This window comes from Barbus barbus, assembly GCF_936440315.1.
Source record: "Barbus barbus genome assembly, chromosome: 27".
Taxonomy (NCBI): domain Eukaryota; kingdom Metazoa; phylum Chordata; class Actinopteri; order Cypriniformes; family Cyprinidae; genus Barbus; species Barbus barbus.
In genome coordinates this window covers 14,173,030-14,200,030 of record NC_136755.1, presented here as the reverse complement: position 1 = coordinate 14,200,030, position 27,001 = coordinate 14,173,030, and the positions used below count along the sequence as shown (strand labels likewise).

Sequence of the window (27,001 nt, the reverse complement as noted above, 5' to 3'; positions counted from 1 at the left end):
AGATAGATCAGTGTGTGGCAACAAAGTACTGCGAGTACTGATTTGACAGCATGCAGAGGTTCTGCTCTATAGCTCTCGCGGTATTTTGATGTCGAACAACGATCGGTCTGTGCAGTGCTGCTTCAAACCAAACACACCTATAAACTAGACAATTTAGAAATAAAAAAAAAATGATAGCATGCTTTCAATCATCCACTAATGATCGCAAAGCTAATCAAGATTCTTTCCTCCCTCTCCTACCCTTGTGCTTACGCCCCAAAGGTATTAGAGCATTCACTGTGTAGGACAGGGACACACTCAATAACAGCTCTCCTTTATGCAAATGCATGCTAACCTACTATGGCTTTTGTGAGACAACACACGGGCAAATACACACACTCCCAAATGCCCTGCAGCAATGCTAGTGTGGTGCTCAATATCAGGGCCAGTGTGTCAGCAAGGCAGTGTATAGAAAAAGCACACTCAACATTACAGAAATCAATCATGCCAGCCCCGTGCTAAAAACGCTAACACTTTACCTGTTTAACAGCCTCCAGGTCTGTTTTTCTAAAGGGCATTCACCATGCTACTATGTCCTTTTCAAAATGCCATGAAAAGGGTTAAAGGCCATATTGTGTGCCAGTCATTTAGCAGAACAAAATACACCAAGGAGACAAAGTACACCAATTGTGGTTATATTTAGTAAATGCTGGACAAACTTCAGTTGATCAAAAGTGGATATCATGCTAGACTACTTAGCATATGGAAGTAAAAAAACAAACAAACAAAACCTTTCCCATTATAATCATATTTAATAGTAGGAGTGAGCAGTATCACAGTGAGATATTTTTAAGCGATAGCAACATTGTTTTAGTCTCAGACTTTAAATATTTACCTAATAAAATTATTCACAAGCGTGCCTCTTTCTTTTTAGAAAAAATATTATTTAATTTAGTAATGAAATAAATTCATTAAGTGAAGTAAAGATTTTTACAATATATAACTTATGATTACAAGATTCCTTTCTCAAATAAATTATGTTCTTTTAAACATTCTATTCATTAAAAGAAAAAAACAATTGATAACAATAAGAAATAATTCCTGAGCAGCAAATCGGCATATTAGAATGATTTCTGGAAGAATCATGAAATCATATGTAACTGAAGACTGGATTAATGAATACTGGGGGAAAATAAATAAATCAGTTGTGTCACAGGAATAAGACATGTATGTAAAGTTATGGAAAATGGCAACATTTTGACAATAGGGTAGAATGGGGAAAACACCCCATGGGGTAAAATGCCCCCCCTCCCCTCCTACTGTTTTTCCCAAAGTAACCACAAGATATATCAAGATAAAGTTTTATTGTAGTTATGGACTACGTTGAAGAGAGTGATATGGAAGTTTTCACCATGAAGCTTACACTGGTGACGTACCGAAGAGAAACAACCCATGGGGCAAATGGCAATTACTGTAGTTATTCTGTTCTGAACATCAAATCTTTTGTTTTTCCATCAAATATATTCTAGTTAGATGAATCAAAATATTTGGACTTTATATTTAAAAAATTACCTCAAGTTAGCATCAGGTAGCTAGTTAGCTAGCCAGTTAGCATCAGCTAACTTTTTTTTTTTTTCAAATAAGCCATTATAATTTTGTAATTATTGATTATATTCTTTTTTTGAAGCTAAAACTGCATGTACTCTGATTTTGCTGTACATGTTTAAAGCAAATTGCTTTGTTTGACTTGGGGGCCATTTTACCTCACTCATGGGGGCGTTTTGGGCGTTTCAGCCTTGCGCTTAGATCGTTAAAATTAGAACGTGTCTTTAAAAATGCACTTGTTGTGAATTTCACTGACACTGTAGTAGGGTCGCTTTGTGAAAACATAAATGGTTAATTATAGAGATAGTAAAACAGAAACTCACCTGTTCCCCACTCATATTGGTCTGAAAATGTAGAGGTGTGTTTCGGGTCTCAGGAGACTAGCGTAATGTGACCCACAGGGCTATTTGCTGTTTTTGGAAAAGACAGTTGCTCAATTGCACGTGTGAGAAAATCTGCCCGTATGCGTGTGAGAAAATCAAGCCAAGCTTCCTCATAAGAGTCTCACAGTTGTAACACACAATACATATATTTGTCCATGCCTCTGCATTTTCTCTCAAATAAAGTTTTGTATTTGCAAATCACTTTTTTTTTGCAAAGCAGATCGTGTTTAATTGCAAAACACTGCATTTGTTTGAAGAATACTGGCACAAAATTTGCTCCCTATAGAACGCATAAAATGGAAGATTTTTAAAAAAATGGCTCCACAGTGCAAGTAGTAAATTAAAAATGTACCTTTTTACCATTAAATGCTATACTGATGTACCACCCAGCCAGCCATAAGATTCTGCAATGTCATTGTGTGTCCTTAAATGACAAACCATGAGGTTTGCCCAAGCTACGTAGCAAGTATATTGTCGGTAGATAGACAGATCTAGTAACAATTTGTGAGCATGATCGTGATATTACACATCAGTGATGACGTTCTCCCTGCCAGATTTGCACACACGGAGGGCACCTTGAACTCTATAGTCATAAAATGACATGGCATCAATTTACAAAGGTTGAGAAGAGGCCTGCGATCCCACAATAATCAGCTCATGTTCCAATCAATAGGTGGGAGTCTACTGAATAATTCAACACACAGGCTCTCTCAAACTAAATGAGCAAAGAAGCCATGGAAATGATATAAACCTCAGTATTACTATAATAGAGGACATTTAATTTAAGGGTCAAAACATTAGATGAAATTCATCTGAGCTCAAATCTATTTGAAAGGGCTTGTGTAAACTTGTTTAGCTATTTTTCGTCTCTTATTCTTAGTTTTTCTTGCATTTATTAGTATGTGGGAATGCAAGGATATTGCATGCATTTGTTTCATAATAGGGATAGTTCACCCCCCAAAAAATATTTTGTGATTATTTCCTAACCCTCGTGTCGTTCCGAACCTGTATGACCTTTCCTCTCTGGAACATAAAATATGATGTTTCTCAGAATGTCTAAGCTGCTCTTTTTCATACAGTGAAAATGAATGAGGACCAGGGAATGTGAATAGCAGCATGAAGTATAAAAGTACACTGTAAAAAATAAAAAAAATTAAAGTTTTGGAGTTCTCAACTTCTTGATTTAAGTTTATACAAAAAAAGTTGAGAAAACTCAGAAATGTCCTAAAAAATAAGTTGAGAACTCAAAAATCTGCTGAAGCTGGTTGCCTTAAACTTTTTAAGTTTGTGATTTCATGATTTGTGCATTGAACAGATCAAAATGTAAGTTGTTATTGGCTGAAAATCTTGCTTGACAGCTGTGGTCACCATTTAAAAGAGCAGCTCGAACAACGTTATAAATAATGTTATAAATATATCTACATAAGAAAGTAAGTCATATGGGTTTTTAAAGATATAAGTAAATAAATGACAACAGCTTAAATAGATTACTCACAAGTTTGGGGTCAGTAAGAATTTTAAATTGTTTTGGAAAAGGTCAAGGCTGCATTCTAACTTAGACCTGGGATGTGGATGTTCAGATGCTAAAAGAGAAATATAATGGATATAACAATATAATGGATTATAAACAAATGCAAAAATAGAAATGTCTTATTCTGTGGCATATGGCCTGGTATGGCGCCTGATACGATGGCCGTATGGTTGAACAGCGCTGTGAGATGGTGCCATTTTTTCACACCTCAGATGGAGCGAAGCAGCCTTCTCTCTCTGGCAAACCCACAGGGCATCATTTACACCGCCGAATGTGGGAAGAAGGGGGAGGTCTGTCACTCTCAGAGTCACACACACAAACTAAGACAATCACAATTAAACATCCCTAGCAAGTGTCACAGTACAGACACTCTGTAAACAACCACTGCTAATGAGCACCTTCACAACAAATGCTAAGCGTAGATCTATGTGAGTTTTACATACGTGATGTGCATATAGAAATGCATAAGCACTAACATTGGAATATGTGTATAATTAGTTGTTGGTTTGCATATTTGGACCTGTATTAAGTCAGCATACATGTGAGCACTACAAAGGAATTGCTAATGCTGAAAACAGAGCTACTGTCACTAGGGACTCTTTGATGCCTCTACATGTCTTATCCCCATTCATGCTAATAGGGCTAAACACAGCAGATGGGAAAGTGGTGGCACCTAAGGAGAAAAGAAAAAGAAAGGGAAGGAGAAGGATGTATAGGTGATAAACTGCTGAAAATGAGTGTTTGGATCACCAACACTGTGCATTGTACATTGTTCAACCACCGGCTTAATAAACGTACTAAATAATGTCCTAATAAAAATGCAGAGAAATTTGTGTAAGGGCTAGGTGATAGAAAACCAAAAGTAGAGACATTATAAAGGGAATGAGATGGAAGATAGAGCCTCATAATGTGTGAGAATTTTAGGAATACTATCTGCTTTTCAGTTTAAAAAGATCCCATCTAATTGCCTTTTTGAAAGAGTTTGTCAAAATGTGTTCCCTGTAGAACAGCTGAACCAGCCTGAAAAATATTTTTTAGCATCGTTTGAGCCATTATTATCAGATTGTACTGCTGAATTAAAATGTTGTTAAAATGTTATCTTGAGAAACAGTTTTCCCCATTAAAGTAGTTACAAATTTTACCTGTATACACTGGAAAAAGATGAGGTAATACCTCATTTTAGTGTCCTCGTTACGTTGCATACACTTACTATAGTAATACCAGTAAGTTTTATATAATTAAATGCATCCTAACTCTAACTCAATAGCAAATAGAAATTACCCACCATGACAGAAAAATATCTAAGTGTACATTAATATAAACAGGGCAGATGTAAGAAATCAGCAGTCACTGGTGGCAAATGGATATTGGTATACACTAACTTCAGTTGTCAGCGTATGTCTAGACATACATACTTGCACAAAATCTAAAACATTAGTTCTACCTTTTAATGAAAACTCCATGCAAAAAAAAAAAAAAAAAAAAAAAAAAAAAACCAATGGGATCTAAAAGGTCTTTGCACACCGAGTCCGAAATTCTCGTCCGAGGTTTTTACACGTTGACAAATAAATACAACCTCACGTGTCAATCACGTTTACACACTGCCTCCGAAACTTTCATTCGTCAAATTAAAAATTGGAAAAAAAAATTCGGACTCAGTGTGCAAGGACCTTATCACTGAATAATCTAGCATTCCAAATCTAATTTAAACCTGGAAATGAATGGTACTTTTTTTAACGACTTTTAAACCCACTGAATGCGTACATTACCATTAGCTGATTATTTTTCAGTTCCCTCTTATTTTTGTGAATATATTCTGCCATGTTTATTATCGCTCATGTGTGCATCTTATAACATGTTGAACTGTCCCATGCCGCTGTCTGTGGAATATTAAAACAAAGAATTAGCAAGAGCCTTTATTGAAATATGCATGAACACCGTTGTGCCAGGTTTAATGATGTGTCTGAATTAGCAGGTTGCAGGTCTCGTGCAGAGAAGGCGGATCTGAGGGGCTGGGTGAGGAAGACAGTGTGAATGTGAATGAAGGGTGTGGATGAAGAAAGAGAAATAGCCTTTGTGTGAAAAGGCTTCATTGTTTTATAAAACATTTGATGTTATTGTATATCAGCATGTCTCAGATGCTAATGGCCATTCACAAACTGTGATGATCTGACTAAATAAGAAAACAAAATCAAACTAGAAACTGAGATAAACGGTCATGTTTGACGTCACACGATTGTTAGAAATGTATTTACTAATGTTTTATGAAATATATATTGGCGCTTCTAAAATAACATATCTCTCAGCACCCGGCGAGATGACTAGTTTCCAGCACAGCACTGATGCTATAATCCATAACCACTTCATGAGAGCTTAAATGTGTGTTAGTGAAGGCAGAAGTCAGCTCCAGATTGGATTATGGACGGGTGCTGCCTGCAGGTTCATTGCGTTTTCCCTCCAATGATGACCTACTTTTCCATGCCTTATGCATGAATCTTTGTTTATTAGGTATTCGCCTGAGGGGGGGAAATATATCCTGATTTGTTTATTTTACCTGTCCATATCATTGCACCACCCATGAAAGTGGTCTGTAATTGAATATTTACATCTTGTCTAGACAGTGAGCAAAGAACCCAATCAGTATTCTAATAAAGTTATTCACACAAATGCAACAGTACCAGATTAAGCAATTTCATGATTATTTACACAAGAATGCTTCGGCATATAGAAATGGATCTTTGCTTTATCTTGATAAAAGCAACCATTATTTAGAAATAAGTTTACAGAACTACTACTACTACCTTATGAACCAAACAGCTGATATTTATTTAATTTTTTTTTTTGCTCCCCTCACTTTTAACAATAGTGATGGAGAGCAAATACTACTACTATCTTTCTTTCTTGTATTTAAGACAAGAAAGAAAGAAAGAAAGAAAGAAAGAAAGAAAGAAAGAAAGAAAGAAAGAAAGAAAGAAAGAAAGAAAGAAAGAAAGAAAGAAAGAAAGAAAGAAAGAAAGAAAGAAAGAAAGAAAGAAAGAAAGAAAGAAAGAAAGAAAGAAAGAAAGAAAGAAAGAAAGAAAGAAAGAAAGAAAGAAAGAAAGAAAGAAAGAAAGAAAGAAAGAAAGAAAGAAAGAATGTTGTTCATAAGTGTTCCCTACAACCCAGTGCTGGGTAAATATTGGACAGAACACATGCTGGGTTGTTTTCAACCAACAGTTGGGTTAAATGTTTTTAAATGTTTCTTCACGGTCAAAAGCTAAAATTTTACTCCCACCAACCCACCAATTTTGTTTAATAGTATTTTTTCTTTAGATTTTTCAGAGAATTTCATAGTACTAATTAATATTTATGCAATAATTATGATCAAATTTTCCCATTGAAAATAATACTTTTAAATGTTCTATTATTTTTCAATTATGGCAGTAATTCATGTTAAAATGGAGCCAATGCCTTTAAAATCCAATTTTTGAAGCCAGATTAGTGCCATCTGGTGGGAGTAAAATGAAAAACATCTACAATTCCATGGTTTAGCCCATAAATTCCTACATAACTCTATATAAAAGGCCTATGAATTCTCTAATTGTTTTTAGACATAATTACTTTTTATTTTTATTAAGTTGTGGGTTTGGATATGTATTTAGACATTTTCAAAGACAACTTTTTGTAAAGGTTTACATTATTTTTAAATAAAAGAGTTTAATTATTTTTTTTGGTTTGAAATGTTGATTTAAAGCGTCAGTTTTTGAATTATTATTACGGCAGTCAAACCTGAACAAAGAGAAAGCATTTTGTTACACAAAATATTAAAGTTCTATAAAAAGTAACAAAAATTAACAGGAATGTTTTATCAGAGCTGAATCCTCCTTGGCCTGATCTGATTTCAATATCTTATTTCAGTTTTATGACTTATGGCTATAAGGTTATAACCATACCAATTCATTTGAATGTGTATGTGTATGTGTATGTGTATGTGTATGTGTATGTGTGTGTGTGTGGATGTGTTGGTTTTGTACTCTTGATGTTTTAGAGTTTCACCAACAAGACGACAGAAACTTTTGACTGCCATATTTGAAATAGCAGCTAAACATGAACACGTTTGATTCGTGTTTGGATGCCGATGTAGGTTCGCAAAGCCATAAACATCAATAGCAAAGCAACGTCCGCCATTGTTGATAGTTTGTTTAGGCTTGTCCGGGATGGATCGGCGCTGCGCGGACCGGGTGATGCGGGAGCAACTGAAAAGCTGGCGGCTCTACTTTAGTGTGTATCGTATCGCCAGATTCTTGCCAATACACAGCCCTATATTCTTTTCTAAAAAAAATTTGTAAAAGTAATTTTATTGTTATTTGTTTATCTATTAATATTAATTCATGTCTTTATTATTTATTTATTTTTTGAGTCTACCAAGGGGTGGGTTTTAAATTTGTACAGCTGCTTTTTTTTTGTACTACCGTTCCACAAAATAAAACAATGAACAGTTGTTAACAAAAAATAAATACAAATTCAAAACATAAAATTTTCTGGTCAAAAGTGACCGAAGAGCACCAGAGGGTTTAAATAGCATATATATATATATATATTGTACCATTGACTTTAGACTTTATACCAGATTTAAGTTGGTCTATGGTGCAGTCTATGTTTAGTTCCTGAAAAGAGGTTTTTTTTAGACCAGCACGCCCATGATTTATTTAAATGCATTTGCTATTTAAACAACATGGCAAACAGCTGCCAAGAAATCCCTGACATTTTCTCTCCAACTGTTATAAGATGGACAGCTTTCATTAAAGGACTGTTTGAATAGTAATAATATAAAAACTGTCAAGCATGACATGTCAAATGCTTTTTTTTCATCTGATTACCTTATCTCTTCTCACAATGCATAAAGCGACGGTCTGCTATCTCTATTTTTTTCCGAGAGCGGGTTTCCGTGACACCTTTTTTTGCATTCAGCCAGAGAGTTTTTTGACATTATCGGGATTGGATGACAAACTCATGCTCGAACAAATTGGTTTTAAAGGGGCCACTGTGACAGTCAGAAAATAACCAATGTTAATATTTAATGCTAGGATGTCATTTCATGTCCTGAAGAGGGAAATAGCTTCTGCAGCCTCAAGTTACAATGGTTCACTGACCCTAATGGAAGTGGCAGACAGGGCAATAAAACAAAGAATATCAAAATGAATAGTCAAGATCATGTTTCAGTATCTCCTCTGGTGAAGCATACAATCTCAAATAAATAAATAAATAAAGTACAGTACATACTGTTGCCTCTTTCGCAGACAATACGCAGTGCTGAATCCTCTAGCATTTTAAAACATACAATAGCATGTCCTCGATATGCAAATGAGTGCCTCGTAATCACCTTGTTTTTGTCTCGCTCTCAATCACTGCTATTCTGCGTTCCTGTTTCTGTCTAATTAACATCAACGGGTGCAATTATATGGCATTTAATTGCTTAAGGATAGACTGAAAATAAAATGCATGGCTAAAAGTATGTACTTGTCAGACATTTAATTTCAGAACTAATGGCATCAATCCATCCCTTTGCTGCTGAAACAACAAAAACTCAATTTTCCACTGGAACATGAATGTAAGAATTGTCCCCCATTCAGACACAATACCATCAGTAAGGCACCATCTATTCAAATACGCTACCCATGTATTTGGAAAACAAAAGCTAAAATTTGCTTCAGTCATGATTCATACTCATCAGTGGTGTATTTTACTTCAGCTGTAGTTGGTGAAATGGAGAGGAGGTAGTGCACTCATGAACATGTCAGAACTGCTGTGACTGGATGCAATTTATGGTAAAAGCCTCATTGAGATGTGTTCATCTGTACAGCATCCCAAGATCAAAGAGCTGAGAGAGAGCAGGAGAGGAGAGAGAGACTGAATCCCAGCTCTCCTCTGAGGTTTGAGACACTCACAGTGAGTTGTGTGCATATGGTCGTAACTGGGAGATAATTCAATTCTAGTGATGTATTTTTCATTACTGTTGGGAACTTGTGGGGTCTGTCCTTAGATTAGACACCACATATGTTAGGAGCACAACAAAACATTCAAATTAGACTTTGTATCATGCAAAGCACCACGGATTCTCAAAAAAAGAAAAACACAAAACAACAAAAAACATCATATTTTCATGATCTGGGATGCAATTATGAAATTGAAAAGGATGGTCCAAAAAATGAGGTTAAAAAGGAAGACATTTTTGCCATTGACCTATGATTTTTCGGTAAAACCATTTCTAAAAACATCCTTTAAAATCTTGATGGCAAAAACTGAGCACATTCTTCTTGCATAAACAGATACAGCTTTAGCAAAACCTCAAACCACATTAAATATTGTTTGGCTATTTTGAGGCTTGTGCCCAATTATCCAAGCATACCAGAATTACCCACAATGCATTAATCGCTCCTCAGAGATGATGGTCACGGTTAGAGGGGGCTGGGATTCGGTGAGGGAGCTGGAGGTTTAATTTCAGCCAGAGATGAATGAATGGCAGCTAAAACCAACCTCGGCAAGCTCACAGACACTTGCCCCCAATATCCCACTCTCATCTAGAGACCATGAGACCTTCACATTAGGTTTAGGTTTATATAACACACTTTCCAACTCTCCATCTTTAAAATCTTAATATGTGATGATATGCTTTGACTGTATGTGATAAGTAGTGTATTCTGAAATCAGAACAGTATGGCTAACCAATTCTACAACCCCTTCACTTTAGGATACCATCAAACGAGTAGCAGAGGCTCTCTCACACAGCTGACATTTCCTTTGACCTCTCAGAGCAAAGTCACGTGGGTATACAGCGGATGAAGCAGTGTACAGTGGACAAATACGGGAAGCTACACACAGCACAACGCCTTCACAAAAGAATATAAATTATGAGTCAACCAGAAGAATAGCCTTTGTTACCATACAGGCAGCTTCTTAACTGCATCACAAAAGTTAAATGTCTTGTTCAGGATTAAAGAAGTGCAATCAACAACAAATGGATCACTTCAGTTAGAAATTTGAAGGAGATAAGAGGAGGGCAATAAGTTGGGCAGTGTTTCAACAGTCAATGTAAATTACTTAGTATGCCAGCAATAAAAACACAGGAAATAATGAGCACTACTCAAGAGCCAGCTGTGTACCTCATATAAACAAACACACACACAAAACTAATAACCTCCATTCACAATCATTTAAAAGTAGACAAGAGGAGGGGAAGAAAAGAATGATTCAGTAAGGAACAAAGAAATGCTATGTGGCAACAGATTTTTATATATTTTTATCAGCACATGCAGTAACAAAAAAACAGCATCCTGTTATCATCGACAGTAGGGATAAACAATATATTTGGCACCATATTGGTGCCACATTTCTTATTAATATATAATATAAAAATAATATGATTTTAACAATTTCTTATGAAAAGATATAACAAGCTTCATTAATGTAACTTTGAAAATGCAGTGAAGACCACACACACACAATTATTTTGATCATTCAAATGCATTATATTAAGGATTTATAATGGCTCTATTTTCTAGATGTTTTTTTAAATAGCCTGCATCAAGAAACTTTATTTCCTAAATCAGAAGTATTGTATTTGTATACACATTATAATCTATCTTTATAAATTGCCACCTTGGAATTGTAAGGTTCTATCTGCATTCTGAGTGGTTTGAGATACTGCGCTTCAAAGTTTTTGCATTCAATAAAGTCCCAAAATGTCCAAAACAACAACAACAACAACAAGCACGCAATGTAAATACTTTGTCACAGAATAAGAATATGAGAATAACTCAATTTTGATTCTGTCTGAAAATGTCAGACAGAACCTTATAATTCCAAGGTGACAAAATTGTGATGCTAAAATTAACTTTTTTTTGTTTGAAAACAAAGTAATACAGATTTATAATTGTTTTAATTATTTGTCAATTATTACCAATAATAATACAAATACAAAACAAATTATATCATAATATAAATATTACTATTTTTATCATTGCTACTACTACTAACAAAGTAATTTCTTATTATTATTATTACAATCAGCCACAACAAAAACTCTCTCTACTGGCCAAAATTTCCGTAAATGTGACCCCAACATTAAAAACAAAAAAAAAAAACATCAGTGTTGATCAATGTATGGAAGAGTTTAACTTTAAAGGAATCCTAGAGAATAACCTCTATATCTTGTTAGAGTTGCACAGAATAGACTGTCATTCATCAAAAGAAAGATCCAAAGATTCTTCTCACAAAGATCATTCTAACAGATTCTCACCTACACACATAAAAAGGAAATTCCAAACTGCATCTATAGTAGGACACCTGCTGTTCCAGTCAGACTATGGGATGGTGAACGTGGTGGTAAGAAACAGGGATCACCTTCTCTCTCCCTGCTGAGTTCTGCTGATGCTGCACAGTTGCTGTTTTTTTTTTTTTTTCTTCTTGCTTATTTCCCTCTTTAATGAGGCTGAACTTCAAAGGAGAGAAATGGACGGCTGATTGAGCTATACGGTTGTCTGCTTGTTTGTTTCATGTTTGTTTGATTTTTTCCTTAAAAATTGGATTTTAGATTCTTCATGGTTTTCTCTGACAATGAGAGATCTGATGTAGTATGTAGACATGTAGACTTCATTTTTCTTGGGCTGTCCGTGCTGTTCCATTAAAATGAAGGACAGCTGGAATTGTAGTCAGTGGCATGGAGAGAACCGAAGGCGAAAAGAAGGGCTGTGTTATTGTGTCCCACTGCAATGAGAGCGGCGAACACTTCATCACTCACACACCAACTCTCCCGCCGCACTGGATGATGGGTGTTTAGTGAGCGCGGTCCACTTCTCTCTGCTGATTGCGCCCTCTATGTACAAAACATTTATAACAAGCTTCTTTATTATTTTGTCCATGTTCTGTCGTGAAAGGGTCCGATTGAAATAGCGTTACAATCTCCATCACTGCGAATTTAACCATCCGTATTACACCACAATGTTATTTTCCAGCAAGTGTGTCCATGACTGGCTGACCTCATTCTTCTTTCAAAGTCCTTCCTTTTTTATTTTTATTTATTTGTTCATTTCCTTTTTTTAAATGCAGTGCATGTCATGAGGAGCAACTTTGGTCACACTTTATTATAAGGTCCAATTGTCAATCTATTAACAAACCATTAACTACAACTTTTGCCTCAAACTCATAATTTGCTGCTTATTAATAGTTAGTAAAGTACTTGTTAAGTTTATGTATTGGATATGATTAGAGATGTAGAATACGGCCATGCAGAATGTGCTTTATAAGTACTAAGAAATAGCCAATATGTTAATAATAAACATGCTAATAAGCAGCTTAATAGTGAGAATTGGTCCCTATACTGTTACAGCAACTTTAAATGAGCAAAAAAACAAACAAAAACAAAACAAATGTCAGACAAATAAGTGTTGTTACTCCCAGATAGAATAGATTGTCTTTGACTACACAGGTTGCCTCATTTGGGGCAAACAAACACTATTCACTAACCCACCTTGTACTACTCCCTTATTATTAGAAATTGATACAAAAACTATATATATCAATCATAGCTGACAGCAAATAGTGCATGTGTAAAAACTAGTGCTGTAAAATGATTAATCGTGATTAATTGCATCCAAAATAAAAGTTTGTTTACAACCCAAAACATAAACGTTTATTTTGGATGCAATTTAATCGTGATTAATCGTTTGACAGCACTAATAAAAAACAAAAACTATTATCAAAAAAACAATTAAGACCACTCTCATGTCAGCCAGCAAATATACGTGTGCACTACTTCATCATATACATGAACCACCTCGATCCAACATTTCAGTTATCCTGTGCCTCATTACAGCCTCCAAAACCGTCAGGGCTACAGCTGGCAACGGTCACTATAAAGTGTGACTTGCATCTATCACACACAAACACTTCCTGAATGCTGATGATCAGATCTGGAGAGACTCATCCAGTGCTGCTCTTGAGGGAATGTGGAGGGGGTAGAGCTCAACAACACACAGTTGAGCAATCAAGCTTCTGGATGGACTGAAGCCAACTCGCTGCATGCCATGACTGATTATACTTCTGGGAAAAAAAGCTGGATAACAAAATTCACTCATGTAATACAATAGCAACAAATTTCTGACATTTTAGTTTGTATAGTGAAAAATCTCAGCAACTGCAACACCTGATTGCCTTTTTGTTCAAAGATCATGGGAGAAAATAATACCAAACTGCCTCAGTCATGTTTGCCTGGACGTTCAACAGATAACAAACTATATCACTTTAAAGATAGAGGCACTGTACAGACCACGGTGACTTCATTTACCAGTCCTCACCGTAAACAATCAACTAGGCTGTAAAACTTTAGATAGTTTTCCAGGAATGGACGGCTGGGCTTAATAACCTTGGTAGAGGGACGTCCACCTCGATTCGTATACATATGCCCTGCATTTCCCTATTGAGACGAGTGTTGTCAGAACATAACATCAGATTTCATTAAACCCGTTCCATCGCCTCGTTGACAACTGACACTGAAACACGTCTCAGTTCAGTAGTTTCTTGGAAACTTTTCCAGACAACATCTGCAGCAAAACAACAGCCAATATGGAATAGAGGGTGACTGCAGAAGGACTGGAGGGGAAATGAAGTGGAAAGGCAGATGTTTGCAGAGGACAGCAAAAAAGAAGGGGATGAATGAGACAGATGGAGAAGGTGCATGGCACTGCAATACAAAGGCACTGGCTACACATTTACTTATTAGCAAAATCGTATCCCAGATTATAATCAGTCCTGTGACAAACCAGTTCCTCTTTATTTTGCTCAGATTCAATGAAAATGCGTTAAAATTACATATCAAATGTATTACAATAAGCCATTTTCTCAGTTCCAGTGAGTTACCATACTTTTGCTATTGTGGCAGGGTGGTCTCAAAAGAAATACTTTATGTTGTGTAGCTATTCCATCAACCCTCTGAAATCTTTAAATACTGTATCATCACATTTGGAACCATACAGCAAATATAACTATGTTTGAATGCTATAAAACAAAAGTATCTTCAACCGCAATATGCAGAGATTTGTAGTTCATTGGAGAAATGTGCAGACTAGCCTGTCAGGAACGTAGCAAGGCACCTTTCTCCAGCATACAAGCTTGTGTACATCCAAATACGGTACACCACATTTGATGTAATTGTCACAAATTAAATTACGAACTTGCAAACTAGAGAAAGGTGCCCTGCTATGTGCCTGACAGGATGGATTGGACTGTGCAATTAGTAGAGACCAAATCTAAAAACTTCAATATTAGCCATAAAAAAAAAAAAAAACCGCTGCTTCGTTTGCTGGTATATGCTTTAGAAACACTACAAAATGATCTGATGTACAACTACTCCATGTTGTGAGTGGAAAACACTCCAGTAAAGAACTTTTAACAGGACAATTGTGAGTCATGAATCATCCAAGGGGCTGCTCTGTGTGCTGCCACAGCTGTGGATGAGGCATTGGACATTGTAAACAACCCCAAATAGTATCATACACAATGCTGCATAACTAGATTATGAGAATATTATGGAAACGTCCATGTGTGCCTATGGGAAAATGATAAAATTACACATACTCATACCCAGTATATACATGACCATTTCCAGTATTATTGAAGGCACAGTATACAAACAGAGTGTACATTAAGGGCGTAGTTCAATAGACTATAATAACAAATCTTCTTAGGATGCTCTAAATAATGTTTTTGAATAACCTAATCTATAATCCATTGAGCATCTATATATGAGTAATGCTTAGTCTAAAGCCTTACCATTTAGATTATTGTAAACAGTCTCTTTCTCGGTCACAGACAATTTTTCTTCATCTCCTGTACTTTAAATATGAAATATTTATGTAGTTCTTTAGATAATTAACATTATATTTGATATGCAATATCAACGACACAAGCGCAGTGTGTGTGTGTGTGTGTGTGTGTGTGAAAGCATTGGCATGACATACATAAAAATTAGGAGTTGCTTGGATTACTGTGAAATTCCAATAATTGAACCATTTTGAAACAATAACAGACATTTTCCGCCAATTTTCCACCAAATTTACTTGTCAAGACACATTCATCTCTCATAACCACTCACATACTAACTGCATTACATGGAGGAGTTTGCATAGTAAATGTGACTGAAGCAATATCATTCTCAGTGAAGTATTCTGAACAATTGCAATACTGTCACATGAGGCTCTCCAGATCCTAAAGTTGTACTAAAGTATTTTGTTTCAAGCTGATGGGCTCATACAATCATTTTACATAAATTTACATTAGAGAGTTTCACTTTCAGCCACTGAATAATAGTGTAATAGTGCATTGTGGGAAAACGGAAGTCTGGGGGCAGTTCCATCGGGGAGTATGGCTGAGTGCTCGGCGTAACTATGATGAATTGAGGGTCCCTGGTAACTCACTTACAGTAAGCCCTGCAGACCTGGCCATGAAAAATGGTATGGATAAAATGTTCCCTCCCTTTTCACCAATGTTTGTCTTTTCACTTTTATTTGCCAGAAAATTATCTATTTTAAGCTCCTAAAAGAAGAGCAAACTGAATAATCTTTACTAGGTTATTAAAACATCAGGGGGGAAAAATTAAATAAAAAATAAAGGGAAAAAATATTTTTCCACAGAATTTTGGCAGCGATTGCCACTGTTGTTTTTTTGGCTAAATCACGTTTTAGATAGGATGTCAACAACAGCTTCAAAATAACTACATTTACTATGTACAGATAAGTGCAACGGTAATATGTATTATGTTTATTGTTCTTTAATTCTAAAATTATAACATGAATTGCAGTGAAACTGTTATACAGTTGAATTTATTTATACCATATTCCCACAGACTTACACTATTTGTGACTGCATATTTATGCAAATTAATACTCTGCTAGCAGGAGGCGCTGTTGGAGTGGTAGAGAGCAAGGATTCTCCGGTAACGCTGTATACAAAGAAGAGCTCCTTTCACAAACACTGCTTTATCAGACATTACTTGCAAGATGAAATGAAAATGACATCCCATATTTTCTGAAAACAGTCGGCTTTCATCAGAAATACAGTGATATAAAAACACCTGCACCGGGTTTCGATTTTGAAATGTGCAGTGCTCAACCAAGCATTCTCCCCACCGCCAACCATTCGAATTTCCATAGGCGGGATTTATTTTTGTGAAATCACAAATACAGGAAAACAACTTTGTAGTCCAAAGGAGCTGTTCGTTGTAGTTCTTGAAAAGGGATTTTTTAAAAACGAAATATCCCCCTTTGGAGTGGACTTTGAGATTTGTAACTTTGTAGATTGCTTTATGCCCAAACATACACACTACACACTGACTAAAATTCAAAAAGTGAAAAAGCATAATAGGACCCCTTTAAATAAATAAGTAAACAAACAAATAAACAAAAACAAGCAAATAAATACATACATATAAACAAACAAACATTTTTGCTTTCAGCCACTGATGACAACCACAACCACAACAACGACTCAACTTGAAATTTAGTGCCAAATCACAACTAACAGCACAAAATTGCAGAAACTCCTGCTCTACAAATGGAGATGCTTAGTTCTGTGTTTGATAAAATCATCGTTGCAAGCAATTTCATAAAGTATTATGGACAAAATCTGCCTTGATAAAAAGTGTCCCACCCATCCCCACTATAAATAACACATGTGCATGTTAAGCATAAACGAAGTGAAAATAAGAATGTAAGTGTGTGGATGTGAAAATAAAAGGTGTTGAGTGGGTGGCAGAATAAGTAGATATTTGACAAGTTACCATTTGGGTTGAGAGATGCTAACCGTTCCACATCAACATACTGCTACTTCTGTCAGTGTGTTTTGCATTTGATATTGTTTTCTTTCTCCTTTTTGAAATTATGAAGACTTGATTGAGGTTGAAGCCAAAAAAAAAAAAAAAAAAACCACCTTGATTTGTGTTTTAAAGTAAAACAAATGTTGTAATTATGCAAGCCTACACAGATACTTCACCATTTCAGGATGATCAGTTAAACATGATTTTGTACAGTTGACATTCAGACTTTATGCTCACACACAGAGAGAAGGGGCTCTGTAACACTCAATTTTCAAATAGTTAGCTAGCTTGATACTTTACAGATCCCAAACTTCCTACAACTTGCCATTCGATCTTAACGCTTCTTGGATTCTAAAAGGTCACGTCAGATTATGGTTAGCTGATTAGACAGGCAGGAAATCCCACTTACACCCAAACTCACTTGTTACATTCAGCTTTCACATCAGACTCCCAACGGTGAACTAAGAGTAAATCAAGTCGTCTTCTGCTCATTACAAATGTGAAAGCAAGACCAGAAGTGCAAAACTGCAAAATTACAATAACACAGCCGTGAAGACAATATATTATATACACACATACATTTGTGTTTGCGTGTGAGTTAATTAATTGTAAATGGGTGTGTGAGTATGGTTAATGAAGAAATTCTCATTCATCCCTAATGATTATTTTTTTGTCTGCCACTATAATTAAAATCAGACTAAACCTTGAGGTTACCTATCAGAGGTATTATTTAGTTGCTGATACAGTGCCAACTTGTGCCGCCCATGCCAAAAGCTGCAGGTGTTTCATTGTGTGCGAGACAGCGATCATCTGCGCAAATGCGTTTATCCAAGCGTGCAGTGAAAATTTAGCGCACCACCAAAGAATCAACTAAGATGACAAACAGTCTTTTTGTTCTTGTTTATTCTCCATCTTTCACTCCCACCTCCACCAGGTTCTCTCCTATTAGCGTCTGTAGCACGGATCTAGAGCCGGCGCTCAGCTGTTGCATGGCTCAACCTGTCTGCTATTTATATCTCCATCAGAAAAGTCACTATGCAATAAAGTGGCACTGCTCAGCTCAGCTCCTCAGAGACAAGCTTGGCACTCAAGCGTGTTTCAAAGACATACAGTAACATAGTAAGGGATGGGAAAGTGAGCAAGTGACATACACACTGTAACTTCCACAATCTCAAACACAACTTTCCTCAATAGGAAATGCATTTGGTGTCTGTATATGGGTGGGACAATAAAGACACAAATCGGCTCTTTCGTAGAATTATTCGTAGAAAGGCCTTCTATAGGTGGCATTGGACAGGAAGTGTATGACTCAGGTGTTGATTTAAAGCAGTTTAGCATAATGAGTGCAATCCCTTTGCACGTTTCAGGAAAGCTAAGCGGCCTATTGCAGGAACGTGAGCTGTAGTAAGTGAGAGAGGAGAAAAGCATCATGAACACATTGTGCTATTCCGCTAATGTGTTTAGTACTGTCATCAGTTATAAGCTTATCTGACTAAGTCTGAAATCAAAGGGCAGTTCTCGAGTTAATTTTCGAAATCATCATCAGTTTCGTTGGTGTTACGGACTAAATAAATGCAATGTCTGAGGAATACAAATTTTTAAGTGAAAAAAAAAAAAAAAAGCAGAAGCAGGCTTCTCAGCATCTTCTGTCGGAAAGCTGCCTTTAGATATGAAAAAAGGATTTGTGCCACACACCCAGGTAATTACAACCGCTCCCCCACGCACAGGCAGGCGGCAATCCATTCTTAGCAAACTAATGAAGTGCGCGAGTGCAAGCGCGCATGTGTGAGCAAAAGAAAAGGGAAAGAGAGAAGGGGGCAAGTGGAACAAATCACGCTGTCAGTCTGTCTTTTGTCATCTTTTGGCGAGCACTCATCAGGATTCTCCCCTTGCTCTCCAGGACGAAAAAAGAAAAGAGCAAGGGAGCACACAGATGCTTACCTAAAGAAACAAACGGCAGCGGGAGGAGATGACCTAGTGCAAAACTGCTAGGGCTGAGAACATTGATACGCACAATTAAAGAGGAGAAGTGCTGAAAATGACAAAAGCCATAAGACAGTTAACAGCCATGTGACAAGGCTCTTGTGTGAGGCAGACCATTCCGGGTAGGCGGCACTTGTCAGGCAGGTTGTTGTGAGCAGCTGGACCAACTCAAGTAAAGTACCCAGACAAGCAGCAGTAATTTGGCACTTAATGAATCCGAATGTGAACTCCATTTCATCCCTCCTCATAATGGTTGCGTCTAACTCTGTACACAAAATTCAGGCTGATGGCTGGGCATAATTACAGCTTGTTCGCCTAGGGAATGTTTGCACACTTCCATATGTTTTCCTCCTCTATTTTTCGCCACGATTAGCCATATCAGAACACACTGAGGAAGCCAAGATGCACATGGATGCATTCTCCCCAAGATCCAAGGGTCTAAAGAGAGTCTTGTTGCGCAGTCCTCAGGTGGCGTATTTGGTATTGAAGTCTGACTGAGTTAAAATGTTTGAATTAACCGCTTGACACTTAGCCTCCTGCCACAGATAGATCCCGAATGTTCTCCTGCACTGACATGCCCTTCCAAGACCCTTTTAACCACAGGGCCAAAGGTTGACCTAAAGAAAATAATGGTGAAGAAGGTGAAAGGTGCTGAAAGAAGGAAACAGAAGGGTGGACATTAGTGAATGGGGCAGTATAGGCAGATTCACACATCCAGAGGAAATAAAAGGCGTCTCATCTGTTGGACTGGATGGGTGGGGTGAATGGGGGAAGGGTCCTGCCGGGCTCAATAGCTTCCTCCCACATGTACGCCACTGCTACGCACAATGCTGACCAGGGAGAGAGTTCAACCCTGTCGATTAAGATCAGCGTGTATGTGTTATTTCAGGCAGCTGTAGGGCAGAGAATGGCCCACATAGAGGCCCTAGAGAGTGACGGTCATACAGAGGTAAACCCCAGGACGAGAAAGCAATACAGTTAAACAACACACTGTGCAAAGCAGCATCAAAACTCTAGACTGTTTGCAATAAACTCTACAAAATGAAGTCATGATCCCAATATGGCCTTCACAGCAATGGTGTTAAAAAGGGGTACCATTTACAGTGTAAAATTGGAAGATACATGGCAATAAACTGGGCCAGACACTTCCCTAGTGTCTTCGAATACAGCATCACAGCCCTGAAAACAGGGACATGTAAAAACAAACTGCACTGTGAAATCCTTCAGGACTGAAATAAATTATAAATGATTGACAGCTTGTAGGTTTCCATCCACTCTTAGAGTCTAAAATTAAAGCTTTTCTTGCGGCTGTGCCTTTCAGAAATGCCCCGTTTGAATGTGAAATGAGCAGCCTTCTGGCAACCCAATAGGTTATTGATATGTAAACATGGTGGCCGTATTTGGTGTTGATGTATTGATTTGTCAGAAGAGCAAAGTCACTTTGTAGGCTAGTTTCAATAAAACTGAGGAGGATGTTTTGAGAACTTAAAGTTACAGTGTGTTGTCAAGGTACATATCTCAAAACATCTCATTAAAAATGTATTCCATCTGATTAAATATGAAATTATGTTTTGCATGATAAAAGTGTCAAAAGTCTCAGAACAAATTCAGGCTTGTACCACCCTTCTCCATCTAGGACTATCCAAGGGGAACTACAGAAATTGTTTTTCTTACAATAAACTCTCTGCTGACTGGTGAACATCAGCCTCTGTACTGATGCACACTGCCAGGGCCATTTGTCATAGCCACAAAATTTATTGTGCTCTCATCAAAAAAAAATGGATTTGGTCCCATATGTGCCCTGCAGATAGGCTAACACTGTTGTACAAGTCTCATCCTGCTTTTCCCCTTGTGTCCGTACATATCAAAACACTAAAAATACTGAGTAAATTATAGGAAAACTGGAAGCAAATAAAAAACAACAACAACAGGAGGAGGAGATGGATGCTTTCCACGAAAGCTTGAGGTTTGCTTAGCAGGCCTTACTTGGGATTCTGAGGTCAAGCACTTTCCAAATACTCGGGTTGAGTTTTAGGACTTACTATGTGTGTATTTATGTGAAATGTGAAAGCGAGGCTCTGCTGTATGTAGGTTAACTTGCTTCAGCCAATCTGCTTGTCCTCCCTCACCCCATGTATAATCTCCTGCACTCAGTCACAGTAGTGGGGGCAGGATACTGCACCACGCTACCATGATATTCCCAGTACCACTACAACACTACACTAAAGAAAAAGATCAACGTGAAGACATAAATGTAACAGTCACTTTGCCAGAAAGAATGACATTAAAATTCACCTCCTCTCCTTAAACCCTCAAATCATTTGAGTTGTCAAATTAACAGCAGATGCTTAATAGTGTGCTCTTAAAAGCATGTACACCAATTTCTTGGATCCATGGTTCAATTGAACACCTAGTTCTCCAGATTTGCACCCCACACATTAATCAGGCTCCTTCTGAGTAAGACCAGGGAGTTCAGAATTCACCATTGATCCTGCAGGATCTCACTCCTGTCCAGCCGTGAAGCTGTGCATTGATCAACTCCAGCAGGACACCAGTGGCCCCACTGCACCCTCTTCATTGATCCAAAGATTCTCCATTCATTCCCGCCTGAGACCCTGGCCAAATGACCCATCGATCTGTGGCCAAACCAGAGGAACCATTTCAGCATCCCAGTTCATCCTATCCCACCCCATCCCAACATGTACCCAAAACAGACTCACCCCCCTTCGGCCTAATCCAACCCCCCACTTCCACTGCCGGTAATGTCCCATACATGACAAATCTGCACCCTGATACTTTCCAAAAACCAAGTAACGCTCACCAACAGCACTGAGAAAAAGACACCTGCTCTTTATTCGACCAAACACATATCTTTTATCAGAGCATGACTCTGCAGGTACTTCAACATCTCCAATATTCACCTATCAAACCTTGTGGGAAAGGAATTCCCAAGGCATCATACTAGTCATTTTGACCATGCTGCTTTTGGAAAGCTAATTCACGGTCGATGCATGGATATTCATATTCTTAATTATTGCACAAATTACACTAATCAAGTTCGAGCTTGCTTTAGAGAATCATCCATACCTCTTTTCTTGCAGGATGTACTATGGAGTCTATACAATTCATAAAAGTGTGGCGATTTACCAGGAAGACCATCCCACACATTCTGAAAATATCAAGCAGTCTTCAGCAACAGCACATGTTTTGACAAGAACTAAGTGCCGGGATTTATTTAAAAAATGTCTTTACCCTAAATGCACAATGAAATATACCATCGCCTAATAAAAGCAACCTCCAATAAATGTACTTCCACTGGGACAGTCTAATTTTGACCCTGGCGTGAAGTCAGCATCAATTTTTTATCACAAGCCTGTCTCTGAGCACAACAGAACACACTCAAAAAAAACAACAACCAACATTTAAGATTTTCAGCATAGACTTGTGATTAGATATACCTGTTTGCCAGATGTAGGTGGGTTTTGTGTTGGCGGCTGTTTGCGTCTGGACATCCCAAAGCCCAAAAAAGAGCAGAGCTACTCTGAAGAGGATGGCAAGAGCCCCTGCTGAAGTTCCCCCTCTTCCTGCCGCCCTGCTGGCCAGCGCCATGGCTTTAGCCCGGCCAGATAGATCCACACGGCTCAAGTCTGGCCAAACAGACCCGCACGATATACACACACTCAGCAGGAGATGTATGCACGAGAAGATGCGGCACAGGGGAAAGTGTGCCTGCTATTGTCCCTCTCACTCTTCTGTACACGGCTCCTCCAGGAAAGAGTAATCCACTTGTCTCTATCTTTCTCCACTAACTCCTCTATTTTCCCTCCTTTTATTTCTTCTTCACTGTGTTCTCTGGGTCAGTGGAGAAGAATGAGGTCTGAGTGGAAGAGAAAAAAATAAAAAAGCCAGAGGAACAATAGATCCCTCAGCTCAGCACGCTGCTTGTGCGGCTACTGCGTCCTGGCTCAGCCTGGCTGATACAGCACCTCCCATTCCCCCCTCCTCTCTCTTTTTCTCTCGCTCATGCTCACTCATACAGTCTCGCTCTCCTTTACTAATCCAGCATTCACCTGCAATCACTCTCTGTTATCACTTTGCCCTGCTATCAAAGGCTGCACCATTCTTCACGCAATAGGGAACTGGGGTAAGGTGCCGGGGGCCGAGGTAAGAAGCACGTGCATCATTGTGGTGTGTGTGCTGATTTGGGATTGGTTGCTAGACGCAGAGACACCAGTCACTTGCACCAGCTGGGACTAAAAGCTATAAAGAGATGCAAAGGAAAGATAACTCTGAGTGTGAAAAAGAAGCGAGAGAAAGGGAAAAGGTAATGGGAGGGGGTCCAAATCTGACGGGAGGGATAGTGAGAGATAGAGAGAGAGATAGAGAGAGAGAGAGAGAGAGCGCGAGAGAGAGAGAGGATGGCAAAAAACAACCGAATGAGAGTAGTAAAACCCCTCATAAATATTTAATGTGAGCTCACTCTGACCTTGATGATATCCAAACCATAGAAGGGGTGCAGTGTTATGAGTGTTATAAGATGCTGTCTCCACAGTCATTACTGAAACAAACTGGGGAATCACACCTTTCCATAAAAGCTAGGAGCCTAGGTTGTCAATCTGTTATGAGCAAATTCAAGAAACTGTTTTATAAAAATAATTATAGAGATTAAAAAGATGAACCCTGCATATGAATATGCCTACTTTCTTGTTATATGCGACAAGCACTATGTCATGTCAGAAAATGCAGTAATAAAGAAACAATAGGAAAAATACTCCGATGACTTAAGCTTTCCAACTATATTTGTACTACACAAATGCGTACTTACAGAACCTAGTTATGATATTAAAATATATTAAGAAGGTACATCTAATGGGTGTGTTTACGTGATCAACAAAATTATGAAATCTATTGAAAAAAAAATCTTAACATAGAACCCAGATAATGCAACAAAATCCTGTCAGCATACATAAGATATGGAAATCATCCGACTTTTTTGAAGTAAAAAAATAAACCAACATGAATAATGACACCAAATAAGCTGCCAGCATGCCAGTAAAGGTGTGCATAATTCTAATGAGCAAACATACAAATAGGCCAGTTGGTAATGTTTACATGAGCATACACGTTTTTATCTTAGTAAACATTCTTGCTAAATAAAGTAAACACACTAAAACGTTGAAGGCTAATTATTAGCTTATTTAAACTTATAATAATTTATAATGCCAGAAGAAAAAAGACCTGTATTTACCTAGACCTCTCTTTCTTTCTCAACAACAGTTCCTAATGTGCGAAATGCCCTCCCTCCTTTATATTCAGGCCTGGATAATGTCCGTTGGAGTCATTTCACAGTGATTAGGGTAATGATGGACAATGCTCACCCCCTGCTAGCTACCAACACAGAGAGCAAACCATGGAACAAATTAGCCAAGCTGTAGTATTAACAAACAGCAAGCACTCTGACCGGCCCCTACCCAATACACACACACGGGGCCAAAATTGAAGCCTATGTCAACTTCATATATAATCACAATACATCAAAACAGATGTAATGGAATGACTGTGCTGAATACCTGGCCATTCAAATGAATACTGGATACTGTGCTTATCTTAAATCGTGATTTGTTATATTTAATCTAACTTTTTTTTTTCTCTAAAATTATTAAAAACTTTTTTTTTTTTTTAAGTAGATTTGAAAGATATAAAAATATTTACAATATTTATTAAACTATTATTATTATGCAATATATGCACTGATTTAAATCCTAAATAAAAACCCTACTAATCAACATACAGTAGAAATCTTGGGAAAATGACAAAGCTTGGATCTGAAGGTCAGGTGGGCTGCAGGTGTTGGTGGCTAAGATTAAGGTGGCCAGAAGCCAGGGTCAATATACCTGGATCGGATCCAGATACTGTAAATACTCTGTGAATTTGTAGGGACAACATGACACCACTGTGGGTGGATTTGTCATTTAGCAGGCCCGTTTCATTCAAAGCATTTCACAACAGGATTGAATGCACAATGGCAATACATAATACTTTGCTTTCAGAAACTCTACTAACAGTGAATCATTTTTAAAACCAGCACCCTTAGTGGTGCAGGCCACAAGGCTAGTGCTATCTTCAAGTAAAGTTAATAATCCTATCCATCCTCTTCCCCAGTTGATGTGAGATACATCGAAGAAGCCAAGAGAGAAAGACAGCTCTGATTAGTGACAATCAGCTGGGTGGGATTACAGATACAGTTTTCCTCCTTAAAGAGTCAAAACAGGCAGTGCTTAACTCAGTGATAAAGCCATGTTGTCTCAACCATGGACACAAATACACATGCCACACACACTCACACACATCTAAAGCACAGCATGCGAGACACTGATATCCACCGCTGCTGTACCTTAATACTAGAGCTCAGCTAAAGAGAAGAGGGGGGGGGGGGGGGGGGGGTAAACGGGGGGTGGGGAGGGAACAGATTGAGAGGAACAAAGCAAAGCTTTTGAGGGAAAAAGAGTATAGCAGAAACAAGGATAGAGGGGAAACAGACCAGGGAATGAGACAGATGGGCAGAAAAAGAAAACAGAGGGAAATTGAGAATGAAAAAGTGTGTAGGAGAGGCTGTGTTTTTTTCTTTGATTTGTAGACGTAGCTTTATAATGAGGAGCGATGTAAGCGTTGTGTGGGGCGTGATGAATGGCAGTAAGCAGGCGTACGGTTTGCCACAGCACTTCCCTCTGATCGTACCTGATTATTGTGTGTGTAGGAACACGTTCGAGTGAGCGCCTTGTGGAAGATAATTCAACACCAGCAGGCCTGCACAATTAAGCAAACAAAAGCAAAACACGTTATCATGAAACAGGTGCTTATGCGGAACATGCTTATGGCGTGAACAATGTGTGAGAAATGCACGTCACAATTAGTCTACCTCAGCACAATTACACTCCACGTGGAAACACTGAACATGGATGATTTACAGAGAATTAAACATTAAATGGATGATGCTGACTAGGGATGCAATGATATGGAGAATTTGACAAATAATAACCAATAATATTCTGAAGCCGATAATCAATATATTGACATATATTAGATATCAATCTACATTTTGACTGACTGAAAAGAAAATGCTCACCTTAAAATATTAGATCGCTATGTATTATTTATTGTTTAATGGTTTTGTCTTTCAAAGTCTTAGATCAATCTCAGAATTTCTCATAAAAAATATTATATATTTTTCAAATTATTAATTTAAAATTATTTATTTTATTATTATTTTAATTTCCATTTTAAAAAGATATATATATATTTTTTTTTTTAGGCCAACTAGAACTAATAATGTGCCATATGATAATTTGTCTATAATGTGTCAGCTTAAATATATTGGCTTTTTTTTTTCCTTAACCAATCGGTAACATTGAAAAGTCCTTTATTGGAACATACTGGTATGACTGCTGTTAAAAAAAAAAAAAAAAAAAAAGTTTAATTAATTTCTAGTTCCATGAAAATGAAAATAAATGCAACATTCATAAATCTTCAGACGCCGCCCACATGTGGTGACAGCATGCAGACTGTGTATATTTTTTGTAACTCAGCCTGACTTACATACTTTTTAATTTATCCTTTTCTGAGGTGAAATACTTACCTGTACTGATAACTTTTGAAGATTTCTATAATTTA

General features: G+C 37.5%; 1 protein-coding gene across 1 annotated transcript in view; it reads right to left on the bottom strand.

Annotated features, from left to right (window-relative positions):
- Nucleotides 1-23,292, bottom strand: part of LOC306847273 (thrombospondin type-1 domain-containing protein 7A-like) — a 121,441-nt gene extending 98,149 nt beyond the window's left edge. Inside the window, exon 1 of the mRNA XM_079381122.1 lies at nt 22,789-23,292. Within this exon, the coding sequence (XP_079237248.1) occupies nt 22,789-22,939 (151 nt within the window). The 5' untranslated portion in view covers nt 22,940-23,292. The remainder of the gene's footprint in view (nt 1-22,788) is intronic.
- Between the last annotated feature and the right edge of the window lie 3,709 nt (nt 23,293-27,001).